This window comes from Ochotona princeps, chromosome 4 (genome assembly GCF_030435755.1).
Source record: "Ochotona princeps isolate mOchPri1 chromosome 4, mOchPri1.hap1, whole genome shotgun sequence".
Taxonomy (NCBI): Eukaryota; Metazoa; Chordata; class Mammalia; order Lagomorpha; family Ochotonidae; genus Ochotona; species Ochotona princeps.
Window position 1 is genome coordinate 89,872,415 of NC_080835.1, and position 14,753 is coordinate 89,887,167.

Here is a 14,753-nt window from a genome sequence, read left to right on the forward strand (position 1 = left end):
AAGCTCTTTGCATTTCAGTGAAAGCTACATGGCTTCACACTGTGGTCTTCCGAATACAATCTCTTTTTACCCTGGATTTTCTAGGTAAATTTAAAAACATCTCTGCTGCAAAAGCTATGTGATGTTATTACTCTCTCATTGTCACTTATAATCCAGAGTATGGTTGATATGGGTAGCTTACATATTATATCAACAATGAGTTTTCACTTTTCGCCCTTACCAGAGTGTGGGAATAGCTATCTCATATGTCTCTGTGTTTGTCTTTCACATCTAGCACAGATTCAGACATTTAGCAGGCTACAAATACTGTACAAAAAATGTATTAAATACCTAAATGCCAAAATAATATTTCATTTTCCATTTATTGAACAAACATTTCCCAAATCCCTACTCTGTTGGCATGAGTAGAATGGATGCATTAGCACAGGGACCTTGAAAGCCTACTCAAAGCATTGAGTTTGATCTGGAATGAAGTGGTTATTTTTTTGTGTAGGAAAAAATGTTTGACAAGCTTTTCCTCTGGCTCTTTTTACTATCAGAAAACAATGCTAAAGTTTAATGTTTACAATGAGGACAAAAAATCGTCCTACAAAGCAAGTACATTTGAGGTATTTCACAATACAATTATAGGATCACAATTAATCTTCCCTCCCTTCCATCCCTCCTGCTTGTGTTTTTGAGCATTGCAAATTATTTCCTTCCCCGAATGTTCTAATGGAATTTTTTTTTATCTTTGTTATTTTGAAATGTTTCCAACCAATCAAGCAACTTCCTATAACTATGTAGGCAGAGTCCTAAGTTTAAATAGTTTAAATAGTTCATGCAACTGTTTAAAGAGTTCATGATCACAAAGTATTTTTGTTGTTGATCCCTAAACAGCTGGCATGCAGCGAGAATCATATGCAAAATATATGTTGACCTCTCTTCGTTATTTGGATGACCGTCTTATTCAACCTCGTCTAGAGAGTTTATTTTCTAGAAGTCGTTGCAACAAACGATATAAGGTATAGAGTTTTGGTTTTTAATCACTAGTGGGGATTTGGGAGAGTCATAAATATTCAGGATTTCAGCATCCAGTCAGCCTTACAAACTGTTGCCATATCTCTGTATCAGCCTGTTTCTCTCTCCTTCTAAATGATATTATTATGTAATTGTCCATAATGACTATATCTCTCCAATATTTAAGCAATTTAAATCCTGAGTAACTTTAGAACAACTCCAGGATTTAACCTGCCTTTAAAAAAAGATTTACTTATTTTTATTGGAAAGTCAGATATACAGAGAGGAGGACAGGCAGAAAGAAACTTACTCTATCTGATGATTCACTCCCCAAGTGACTGCAATGGCCAGAGCTGAGGCGATCTCCCTTTTCACTTTATTGACTGTTTCCTTTGTAATGCAGAGAACTTGGCTTGATGTAATCCCATTTGTTTACTTTTGCTTTCATTATTTGTGGCCTTGGGTTTTTTTCCAAGAAGTCTTTGCCTATGCCTTGCAGTGTATTCCCAATGTTTTCCTTTAGAAATGTGAAAGTATCAGATCATCGATTTAAATACTTGTTCCATTACAAGTTGATTTGTGTGTAAACTGTAAAGTAGGAGTCTTATTTCTTACTGCTGCAAGTACAGATTCAATTTCCCCAGAACCATTTGTTGAAAAGATTATCCTTTCTCCCTGGATTGATTTTGGTTCACTTATCAAAAATCAATTGGCTGGTCCTGGCACGGTGTTCTAGCCTAGTGACTAAAGTCCTCGCCTTGCATATGCTGACATCCCATATAGTAACTGGCTCATGTCCCAGCGGTCCCGCTTCCCATCCAGCTCCCTGCTTGTGGCCTGGTAAAGGGGTCCAGGATGGCCCAAAGCCTTGGTACCCTACACCCACATGGGAGACCTAGAAGAAGCTCCTAGCCCCTGGTTTTGGATTGACTCAGCTCCAGCCATTGTGGTCGTTTGGAAAAGTGGATGGAAGATCTTTCTCTCTGCCTCTCCTTCTCTCTGTATATCTGCCTTCCCAACAAAAATTAAATAAGAGCTAAAAAAAATCAGTTGTCTGTAGATATGTGGGTTCCTTTCTGTGATTTCTGTTCGGTTCCGCTGATCTTCATGTGTTTATGCTAGTACCAGGATATTTTGATTACTGTTGCACTGTAACTTGTTTTGAAGTTTAATATTGTGATATCTCCAGCTTTGCTTTTATTATTTAAGATTGCTTTACCTCTTCAGGGTCTCTTGTATTTCCATATGAATTTTAGCATAATTTTTTCTAGATATGGGAAGAATATCATAGGTATTTTGATTGTTATTGCATTGAATCTGTACATCACTTTTGGTAATATGGACATTTTTCACTATATTAATTCTACCAATCCACAAATATATCATATTTTTCCATGTTTGGGATCTTATTCTATTTCTTTCTTTAGTGTTTCATAATTTTTATTGTAGAGACCTCCTCACATCCTTGGTTAAATTTATTACAAGCTTTAAAAAATTTTTTTGCAGCTTTTGCGAATTGAACTAATTTTAGAGGTTTTTTCTCAGCCATGACATTTTTTTGGTAAAAAAACATTATTATTATTATTTTATGATATAGTTCTATAGGCTTTGGGATTTCCCATCTTCATCCTCAAGTGCCCTCCCCTCTACTGATTCTCCCTCTAATATTATGATGAATAGTATTTTATTAACAGTAATAAGTCCATCATTCCCCTATTGCAGTGTTTCCTGACAGTGTAGGCATGGACAATGTCAGAATATTCAGCATCCTACTGTCAGGATATATATTCAACAGTTTCACTGGGAGTCCTTGTTTGGTCTGGAGATAGGGGTGCATGCTGTATTAAGCCTCCACATCTGGACATGTCAGTCTACGTTACAGTATTTCTCTTATATATCCCCTTAAATACAGAACCAAAAAACACAGTCCACAAGGGAGAGAGAGAAATGGAAAATTTACATTAACATGAAGTTAAATAACATGCTACAGAATGACCAATGTGTTGTTAAAGTGGTGAAAAAGAAAATCAAGATCTTTCTTGTAAAAAGAAAGTCCTGAAGAAATGCCAATAAAAGCAAAAACATCAGTGCCCATGAGATGTAGCAAAAACAGTGTTGAAAGGGACATTTACAGCATCAGGTGCCTTCAAACAATCAAAATGTCTCATATGAACGAGCTATTAATTGAAAAAGATACAAAGGAATAGGAAATAGGAAGAGGTCAAACTCACTGCAAAAATAATTAGATTTAAAACCAAAAAAGTACAGATTGAAACAAGAAAGAGCTATTCCCTAAGAGGATGAATAAAATAACTCCTCAGCTGTATTAACAAAGAGCATCACGACAGAATAGCCACTTAAAATTCAGGATGAAAGAGTAATGGTTCCACCTTTCTGCTCTTTACATGGGTCCTGACACTGTTGGCATAGGCAATAGTAGAGATCTAATTTTTTGTTGTTTAGTTAAAGATTTTTGTGTGTTGATTTTATGCCTTGCAGCTTTACTAATACTATTCTCTTATAGTTCCAATAATCTTTTAGTAAAGTCCTTTGCTTCCCCCGTCATGCCATCTTGAAGCATGAAGAGCTTGACTTTACAATTTTTATCACTTTGATTTCTTTATCTGACATAATGGCTCTGGCTAAAACTTCCAGGACTGTACTGAATAGGAGTGGTGAGAGTGGGCATCTCTGTCTGCTTCCAGATCTCAGTGAAAAAACCACTAACTTTTCACCATTCATTATCATGCTGGAAATGGGTTTTTCATATATTACCTTGATTGAATGAGGAATGTTTTTACCATACCAGTTTACTTCAGGTTTTTGTCAATAAGGAATGTTGTATTTTATCCAGTGCTTTCTCTGATGAGATAATTTTGGTCAGCTTGTTATTGTGGTGTCTCACATTTTTGGATTTGCATATGCTGAACCATCCTTGAATAGCAGGGATAAATCTCACTTGGTCTGGGGAATGATCTAGTATTCTGTTGAGTAATTTTACATCTGTGTTAATCACAGATACTGGTTTATAGTTATCGTTCTTTGTAACGTCCTTTTCTGGTTTTGAAATAAAACAATACTCAAAAATTAGTTTGAGTGGATTCCTTCCCTTGTAATTGTTTTGAATAGTTTGAGAATAATTGGAATGAATTCTTCCTTTAAAATGTGGTAGAATTTAGTAGTGAAGTCATCTGCTCCTGGACTTTCTTTGCTGGGAGAGTTACTGTTACTGGTTTATTTTAGGTTTTCTGTGTCTTTATGGTTCATCTTCAGTAGACTAATTCTGTCCAGTAATCTGTTTCTTTAAGATTTTCCATTTGGCATATAGCTATTTTGGTAATTCCTGATGCTTCTGTGGTATCTATTGTTACATCTTCTTTTTCATCTCTGATTTTATTAATTTGGGTCTTCTCCCCATTTGTTTTTTTTATTTTTGTTTTTGTTTCAGTTTTGGTTAGTTGCATCAGTGGTGTTTAAAGTTTATTTATCATTTCAAACACCAGTTCCTCGGTTCACTGATTTCCTGTAGTATTATTGGTTTCAATTTTGCTCATTCTCTAATTTTAATTTTTCTTTTTTGTTTCTAATTTGGTGTTTGGTTCTTTCTTGCTTTCTAGGCCCTTCAGATGTGTTTCTAGGTCATTTATTTGATGCCTTATAATTTCTTGGTGTAGATACTAATTGTTATAAACTCTTTTAACACTGCTTTTACTCTATCTCATAAATTTTCATATGCTTTATTTTCATCTTCATTGGTTTTTTTTTAAAGATTTATTTTTATTACAAAGTCCGATATACAGAGAGGAGGAGAGACAGAGAGGAAGATCTTCCGTCCGATGATTCACTCCCCAAGTGAGCCACAACGGGCCAATGCGCGCCGATCCGAAGCCAGGAACCAGGAACCTCTTCCAGGTTTCCCACACGGGTGCAGTGTCCCAAATCCTTGGGTCATCCTCGAATGCTTTCCCAGGCCACAAGCAGGGAGCTGGATGGGAAGTGGATCTGCCAGGATTAGAACCAGCGCCCATATGGGATCCCGGGGCTTTCAAGGCGAGGACTTTAGCCGCTAGGCCACGCCGCCGGGCCCCATCTTCATTGGTTTTAAGGATTTTTTAAATTTACCTTTTAATTTATTCTATGACACACTGTTCATTCAGGAGCATTTGTTTTAGTCTCCATGTGTTTGTATATTATAGAGCTTCTTAAGTTGTCAATATTCAATTTCATTTCATTGTGGCCAGAAAACATATGCGATATACTTTCAGTTTTTTTAAATTTGTTGAGACCTGCTTGATGGCCTACCACATGTTCTATCTGAGAGAAAGTTCCATGAACTGGTGAAAACTATGTGTATTCTGCAAATGTAGAATGAAACATAAGAAACATACGGATGTTCCACAGTATAGATGAGCCTTGTGGCTTTTTTGTTTATCTGATCTGTTTGCTTTTGAAAGTGGGGGTGTTGACGTCCCCCCATTATTGTTGTATTAGAATGTATCTTCCTTTAGATCCACTAACATTTGTTTTAAATAGCCAGGGATCCACACTTGGAGTACATATACATTTACTATGGTAACATCTTTTGGTTGAATAAATCCCTTCATCATTACTTTGCCCTTCTTTTAACAATTATTTTGTTAAAGCTTATTTTGCTGAATGTTAGGAGGACTACTCCTGCTTTTCCTTGCTTTTTGTTAGCATGGAGTATCTTTTTCCATAGTTCTACTTTTAGTCTATGTGTATCTTCATTGGTAAGGCATATTTCTTGAAGGCAAACAATATGTGGCTTTTTCCTTTTATTTCATTCAGTTAGTCTGTATCTTCTAATTGGAGAATTAACATGATTTACAGTCAAGATAATTATTGATTTATCTCATCTGGTGTCATTTATCCTGCCATTTTCCCATAAATTTTCCTATTGTTTGCTTTGGATTTCCTTCAGTTTCTCTTTAATAGGAGATTTTTTGCCTTCTCATTGTTTCATACTGTTGATGACTATCTGTTTTGCTGTATACCACATTTTAAGTATCATCTGTAAGGCTGGGTGAGTGGTGACAAACTCTAGAATAAGCTCCTAGTTCCTGGCTTCAGATTGGCTTAGCTCTAGCCAGCCACTTCAGGAGTGAGCCAGTAGACAGAAGAGCTTTCTGTCTCTCCTTCCTGTAAATCTGTCTTTCCAATAAAAATAAATAAATAGATAAATAAATAAATAAAAAGATCGTGCTTTCTCCCAATCAGTTATGTGGAGACCTTGGATGGGTGGGAGTAATTAGAAGCAGGCAATGTTTTACACCCTGCCCCTGCTCACACTACAAGTAAGACTCAAAGTGTCAACGCCAAGGTTCTCCTTCATACGGTATTGGCAGTGACATAGTTTTATATTGTACTTCTTCAAGAGGAGAGGTATGGAGTGCGGTATTCTCATGAAATACCTGTTGTTACTTACAAGAACTCTTGATTTCCATAAAACACGCCCCTAGGTAATGTTTGACATCTTTGTCCACATCAATATTTTGTAGTTTTATACATTTAGACAAGCATTTTTTCAATTTGTGCAGTTAATTGGATTCTATGTTAACTCCAAATGTTTTGTGATTATTAATGCAGTTGGATATACTGTATTATATTTAAGGTCCTGCCTCCTGACTTTAGCAGTATTTGTTCTGGTGATTTAAAGGAAAAGTAGAAACATAGTAGACATTCAAGTTCCTTAAAATTCTTACAACACTTAAATAATTAGCTGCCTCATTCATGTCAGTTGAATTGTTTTTCTCCAAAGTCTCTTCACTGTTGACCTATTTGATCAATTAGCGAGAGATGGCTAAGTTATGATAGAGTTTCAAGGATCAGCGTTGTGGTGTAACAAGTTAAGCCATTGCTTATGACATCTGCACATCTTAAGGGCATAGTTTCTTTTTTTAAAAAACTATTTATTTATTTTTATTGGAAAGGCAGATTTACAGAGAGGAGAAACAGAGGGGAAGATCCTCCATCTGCTAATTTACTTCCCATGCACTGCAGTGGCTGGAGCTGAGCCAATTTGAAGCCAGGAGCCAGGAGCCTTCTCCGGGTCTCCCATACAGGTGCAGGGTCCCAAGGCCTTGGGCTGTCCTCGACTGCTTTCCCAGGCCACAAGCAGGGAGCTGGATGGGAAGAGGGGCCACCAGGATTAGAACTGGTACCAGTATGGGATCCTGGTACGTGCTATGTGAGGACTTTAGCTGCTAGGCTACTGCGCCAGTTCTAAGGGCAAACTTTCATGTTCCAACTGCTGCTCCACTTCAGTCTAGCTCTGCTGTTCTTGAAACAGCACTGGAGGATGGCTGAAGTGCTTAGGACTCTGCCACTCATGTGGGAGACCTAGATAAAGTTCCTTGGCCATCTCTGGCTGTTTTGGCTTTCTGGGGAATAAAACAGTAATGGATGATCTCACTCTACCTATCCCTGTCCCTCTAACTTTCAAAATAAATAAGTAAATATTTTGAGAAACAGCTGTAGAATTCTAGAAAGACTTCAAATTGGATGATGACTTGTCTTTAAGAGTTATTGTGTGTGTGTTGATGTATTTTTTCTTAGTTTGGTTAAGTTTCTAAACTCTCTAAACCTCAATTTTCCCCTGATATACAGAAAATATCTTGCAACCTTCAAAAGAAATATTTTCTTATCTTGAACTGTAAGTGCATGGAATAGCTCTTAGAAAATGACATATTGTTTTAATAGAGAAAATAGCATGTTTATAGATCATTTCACTATTACCAAATAATTTGTGTGCAAAATACTGGATGTGATTTTCAGGGTAACCATATAAGGAAAGCACTAATATCTTTTCCATTTTGGAGATAAGGAAATTGTAACTCAACAAAATTAATTTACGTAAAGTACCACAACTGGTAATTAAGCTAATACTTAAATGTACATTCTCTTGGTCTCCAAAACCTATACCTCTCTCTAGACTTTACCTTATCAAAGTGTATGGATTTACTAAATTTAGACAAACTAACATGGAAATGGTGAATGTAAAATACAAAAAAACCTGAAAAAGTTAGACATAAATAATTCAGTAATATTTTAGGATAAGCTGTATTAAGCTGCACAAGAAGATAAAATGACAAACTAACCAGCAAGAAAATTTCAATAGTTTATCCCAACCGAGTTTATATTTCACTTGCACAAGTATGTCCAGTGTGATTCTTCAGAAAGTACTTTGCTCGGTCATAGGCACTTAAGGAACCAATATTAATAAAGCTTTCATTTCAGAGGTTTCATCTCAGCATATGCTTCCATGAGTACCACAAAAGCAGGAAGGAAGGTGATTAGTCACCCATTTAGTCTAAATGCCATGAATATAAGAAATATGGAAGGCAGACCAACAACTACAACAAAAAGGTTTTTAACAATGCAAGATCGAAAGAAAACTAGTAGTATATTCAATACTTAATACCTATCAAACTGGTAGATAATGCAATATGGATTGTTAATCATATTAATAGATGTACATTTCAAATAATTATGGCAAAACCCAATCAATACTGCTACTTAGAATAGTTATGTCTGCCACTACTATTTCAGTGTAAGCAAAAATACTCAGTTGTAAGTAATTTAAAAACTTAGTAAAGCTTATTTGTGAATGCCAGGTATTTTCTGTTTATTTATTCATTGGTAACCTAGTTGTTACACTATCTATATTAATACTAGACAGATAGCAATCATACCTTTAATTTTTTTATTTTCATAATGCCTTACCCATAAATGGAGATATGAAATGTGAATTTTCTCTTTTTTAACCATGCTAAGTGAACTTTTTCTTATTTTAAATTTTAGCTGTCATGATTTCCTGTTCTTAACTAAGAGCTTACCAGTTAATACACACAATGATAGAAAAGAAGTAAATTGAAATCTTTTAAACAGCACACTTTAGCAATAATTCATACATCCTTTTCATTTAATAGCCATTTAATTCATTTTTAATTTAAAAATATCTTGTCAAACATATACTCTATGTTGAGCATTAAAATAAGAATTACCTGCATGCTTTGCTCATATATCTGTTTCTATTGTGATTTTTAAAATAGTTTAATTTAGTGAGATTCTTAGTTTTAATTTTTTAAACCTCATTACATTTTCCATTTGTTTATAGGAGCGGGTAGAAAATTATCCTTCTATGATTCTCCAGCGGAAGAGTCCGGAACACCGTACGTGTGAAGCTTGTGGGCTGCATCGCTGCTGCAGATGCTTAGTGCATTTATCAGGAAAATTGTATAACAGCAGGAATATGAAAATAGATGAATTCATGTCCCATGACAAGCAGGTATTTGTTTCCTCTAATTTTAGTTTTCAGTATTTACAAGCTTCAGTTTATGAATTTGCACAAATAACACTCATTTTGACAAAGAGAAAAAAACCCGAGGAGAAAGAGTACAAGGAAAAGAGGATACAGTTTTTGGATGTAGAAAATATGTCTTTACAGCATATTTATTTATCATTGAAACAAATTGGCATGTTTCTGTAAGTGCCTATCACCCAAAGACAGAGGTTACAGCCTGAAGATGATGTGGGAGATCACTGGGGCAAATGAAGCTAACCTGTGAGTTACCTGTGAGTCCAAAGAAGAATTTAATCCAAGTGAAAAGATTCGTGGGAGGTAATGCACAAGTAAATCATTGAAAATGAGTCTTGGTCCTAGTATGAGAGACTTCAAAGAACATGGTGCTTCTGACACTGTAGTCAGAAATGTGCTGAGTTCTAGAGCCATCACCAGATGCTCAAGGTGCTGTTATTATTGAATGAATAGATACAACTAAAGATTAAGTAGTTATTCAATGAGAGAAAAGCAGGACAAGATGAAGAAATAAAAAGTTCAGATGCTCAGATGCTGGCTACTTCTATTTTTAAAAATATCTTACTGTACAAGGGCTGAATGTATAAATATAAACAGCATTAAAACAGAGCTTACTATAATGATCTGCATATCCATAGAAGACAGGTGTGATCAGAGGGGTATAGTTAGAGAGATAATTAAAGACCCAACGTTGTCTCCAAATCCTCCCAAGTTTTTGTTTGTTTGTTTTTAAGATTTACTCATTTTTATTTGAGAGGTAGATTTATCAAGTAAGGAGAAAAAGAGAGATCTTCCATCTGCTGATTCTGTCTCCAGCTCAGCTGGAGCTGAACTGATCCAGTTCCAGGATCCCAGAAACTTCTCTGGGTCTCCCACATGGGTTCAGGGTCGCCAGCCATCATCACTGCTTTCCCAGGCTCATCAGCAGGGAGCTGACTCAAAAGAAGAGCAGCTGAGATCAAACAAGTGCCCAAATGGGATTCCAGCACCGCAGGCAGAGGCATAACCCATTACACCACAGTGCTAGCCACTAGATCCTCCCTGTTGTTTGGACATTAAAAAATTAATGCAGGATGATGTGGCTGCTCAACAGATTAATTTTCAACAGATTAATTCTCTACCTGCTATATATCAGATAGAACATATAATATTTATCCCTTTGGGACTTGCTTAATTAACTGAGCATAATGTTCTCCAGTTGGGACTAGTTGTAGAATTTCATTCTTTTTAATAGCTGTGTGGCATTTTATTGAGTAGATACACCACCGTTTCTTTATCCATTCCTTTTTGATGGGTATCTGGGTTGTCTCTGTGTATTCATTATTGTGGCTTGTGCTGCTAGAAATATAAGGATATGGGTCACTTTCTTGTATGCAGATTTCACTTCATTTGGATATCTCCGGAGTGGGATGGCTGGATTGTCAGCTTTCAGTTGTCTTAGCACTCTGCATTCTGTCTTCCATAATGGCAGCTCTAGCCTAACTCCCACCACCAATGTTTTCATTCACATTTCCATAATAGATAGGAAACCTGAGCATCTTTCATATGTCTATTAGCCATTTGAATTTGTTCTTTTGAAAAATGCCACATAAATAAATCCTCTTCCCTCTAATCCCATTCCCCAGAGGCTATCACTGTGAACAAGTTAAATTATATCCTTTGAAACATTTTCCTTTGTATATACAAGTATATATAAACACACATAAATGCACTTTTGCCTTTTACAAAAATGAAATCATGTAAATGTACATATTAATCTTCAATTTCTATCTTTATTCATTTAATATACAGAAAATTCACAACAAATCTGATTATCAGTCCTCTTGTGTTCGTTTTCCATTATATAAAATTCATATTCAAGCATCAATTACAAAACTCTTGATAATATACTGGGTGGGATATTGTGCTTTTATTTCTGTATTTGAATTTTTAATAAACATGTATTATTTAAAAAAAAAAAGAAAAATGCCTGCTCATTTTCTTTGCCCATTTCCTAACCAGGTTGTTAGCTATTGTTTAGAGTTTCTGAAGCTCATTGTTAATCCTGGATATTAGTCCCCTAATCTGTTGTGTAGTACATGAAAGTTTTCTCCCAAAAGCTTGTCCTTTTGGTGACTTTTATAAGAAGTCTTTGCTTATACCTTTATTTTGTAGAGTGTTTCGTATGTTTCCCTCTCATAATTTGGTATTTTCTGGATGCCGAGTTAGGTCTTTGATCCATTCAGTGCTGATTCTTGTATGAAGTGAAAAGTGCAGGTCTTCTTTCTTACTTCTGCAAGTGGATATCCAGTTGTTCCTAAAGTATTTGTTGAAGAGACTGTACATTTCCTCTGGGTCATTTCAGTTCTTTTGTCTAGGAGAAGTCATGTGTGCACTCATTTCTGGGATTCTGTTCTGTCCCACTGATTACCTCTGGTTTGTACCAGTACCACTGCCCTGTAATATGTCTTGAAATCTGGAATTGTGCTTCCTCTAGCTCATTTCCTCACCCATTTCTTATTAGGGTTGTTTTGCTTTTGTTGAGTTTCATTCTTGTTTTATTTTTATTCTGCAGGATAGCTTTGACGATTTGTAATTTTTTGTGTTTCCCAATGAATTCTGTATCATATTGTCTAGCGCTGAGAAGAATGTTGTTGGGATTTTGATTGGGATATCATCGAATCTGTATATTACTGTATAAACCTTTATACAATCTAGGAACATGGTAAATTTCTCCATATTCAATGTCTCATCCTATTCTTTTTTTTAAAATTTTTATAATTTTCATCTTAGAGGTCTTTCATGCCTTTGGTTAGGTTTATTCCAAGGTATTATAGATTTTTCTCCACTATTTTGAAAGCACCTGTTCTTACAAGTTCTTTCCTGTTATTTGTGTATATTAAGGCCATCAATTTATGTTCATTGATTTTTTTTACCCTATTACCTTACTAAACTCTCTTATGAATTCCAGTAGTTTTTTAATTGAGTGTTTTGTTGTCTGTCTCCTTTTTTCCAAATTAAAAAAACAAAATAGAGCAAAATCCCTCTTGTTTTATGGAATGACAGAGCACACTGTGATATGAAATACAAATTACATTATTCCTTAACCATATAATGCTATTCCAAAAAGCTCATGAAAAAATGAATTAAAGTGATATTTATATTAGTATAAAATTTGTTTGAAGTTTATATGTGTGTGTTTTTTTACATCATATATTTTCCAAGAGCTTTTTGAAGTCATTCCTGTATTTTATTCACAAAGGCTTCTCTGCCATCCACCATCTAGTTCAGTGGCAGGAATGGAGACACACAGGATAGTGCTTAGTCACCACTGCAACTTTTTAGCCACTTTTTAGCCAAATTGGGAGGTTTGTTGTTAAATGTCATTTACTAGCAGGACTGGTTTGATGATATTGTTAAATTGTAAAAGCAATTTTTAACAACCAAACACTGTATGATATAACTAGATTATTTCCAGTGCAGAAATGTTTTCACAACAGCATGAATGGAATCCTTAGCATACTTTTTCAGCTTCTGTAGATTTCAGAATGTTTAAATATCATTTTGTAAGAAAATGCATCAAGCTCAATACTAATCGTCATGACACAACTTAAATTCAATGTATAAACATTTAAAGGAAAATTAACACTGTTTTTGTATACCATTAAAGAAAATCTGAATGCCATAAAGATATTATATATATTGCTTAGCGTGTTAATTCACTTTACGTATAAAATAATAATGCTTATTTCTTAATATAGGTGTTTACTGTGGGCATAATTTGTGCCAATCGTACCAGAATTTATCATCAGCTGAAACATTTCAAGTTTACACTGTACCAGGAGTGCTGCTCCATTGTAGATACTGAACATTTTGAGGATGAACAGGTGACAGAAACAGTGGAAAGAATTTTCAGTCAATTGGAAGAAAGTGGCTGGATTAAGAATGTAAGTTGAATGGATAAGAACCAACTTCTGTGTTTCCAGCAGCTTGAAATTATTATTAACCAAAGGATACAACTGATTAAAAGGCATTGGCATTTAACAGAGAATCTCTTCTGTATTTTTTGTTCTCCTTTTGTGTTTCTATTTTGTCTTCTTTGAATTTTCTCTTCTTCCATATTTTCCTTTCATGCTTTTTCATGGTTTTACCCTGATGTTCCAAGGACTCATCCGGGTAACCTGATATCTTATAAACAGCTGTACTGTCTATTGACAAGGACCTCTGTCCATTCACTTTCACATATGTCTTCCTTACATATGTTTTAAGTTCCTCTATTTTCTTCCACAGAGTATAGGACTCACCTCTGCTGTCTGCTTCCTATCATTTACAACAGTCATTGTGATCTGTATATAAAGAAATACTTGATGCCAGTCTGAGGAAAGGATCCTGACTGCCAGTATAATTCCACCCCCATCTTCATGAATGCATGGGACTGAGCAATCAGCACTGCAACTGAAAATCAAAGGGAATATATCATCCAAGCCACTGTACTGATTTTGATTCCCCTATATCTATTAGCCATTAAATTTGATATGAGGGATAAAATAGGGATTTCAAGAATATATTGGATTCTCAAAGATCTGCTGGCAGTTCATTAGCTCTGGTCTGCTCGCATTACTTTGTGGTACATCGAAAGAATGCTGATATGATTTCAGCCTTCTAAAATATGTCTAATTATACAAATGGATGAGACAACAAATAGTGGCTTTTAGCAGCCCAAATCAATAGCATATTTAATCATTATAGAAAAGAAAAGCCCAAGATCTATTGCCTGAGTTGCATCACAGGTACATTTGTAAGAGTGGAAATTAAAAAGGAGGCAGGAAGTCTTAAGACATAAGCTTATGTATAAAGGAAATACAAAGAGAATAGGAACTTCTTAGCATATGCCGTGTTCAGTGTAGCTCTCCCAGGATGGAGAATGGCATCACATTTGCTTTCCCTTTGGACAATTATCCTCCCACCATAAACCAACACTCTGTGATCTTAAGACTTACACGTTCTTTCTCTCATTTTACTTTCTTTATTTTATTACATTTTACTTTTTTTCTATGTCTTCTCCAAATGCTTCTTCCCCTTACTGCCATCCTTCTCTGTACTTTCCATTTGCCTTAGAAATAATTGTAATGTTTATGAGCCTTTGCTTATACAGCAACCCATTTTCATTTTCCTAGACAACATTCAATTCTTAACTGCTTTTATTGATGCCATTAAATGTTGCTAACCAGTAGAATTGGAAAACCTATTAGGATACTACATTTATAAAGAATTGCTTACAATATATAAAAAGATCATGAGAGATCACTGCACATATATTACATATTATATAATAATATTATATTGGGGAACAACCTGAAACTTGTAGAAAAAAATAATTTTCAAGTCATGTACTTTAGAGAAAATTCAGCAAGATTTGGGACAGCAGAAGTTACCT

The 14,753-nt window shown here is 35.2% G+C and overlaps 1 protein-coding gene across 1 annotated transcript in view; it reads left to right on the plus strand.

Moving 5' to 3' along the window:
* CCDC82 (coiled-coil domain containing 82) overlaps positions 1-14,753 on the plus strand; it is a 33,303-nt gene that overhangs the window by 11,789 nt on the left and 6,761 nt on the right. Inside the window, exons 5-7 of the mRNA XM_004585192.4 lie at positions 880-1,004; positions 9,137-9,307; positions 13,078-13,263. Coding sequence (XP_004585249.2) covers positions 880-1,004; positions 9,137-9,307; positions 13,078-13,263 — 482 coding nt within the window. The remainder of the gene's footprint in view (positions 1-879; positions 1,005-9,136; positions 9,308-13,077; positions 13,264-14,753) is intronic.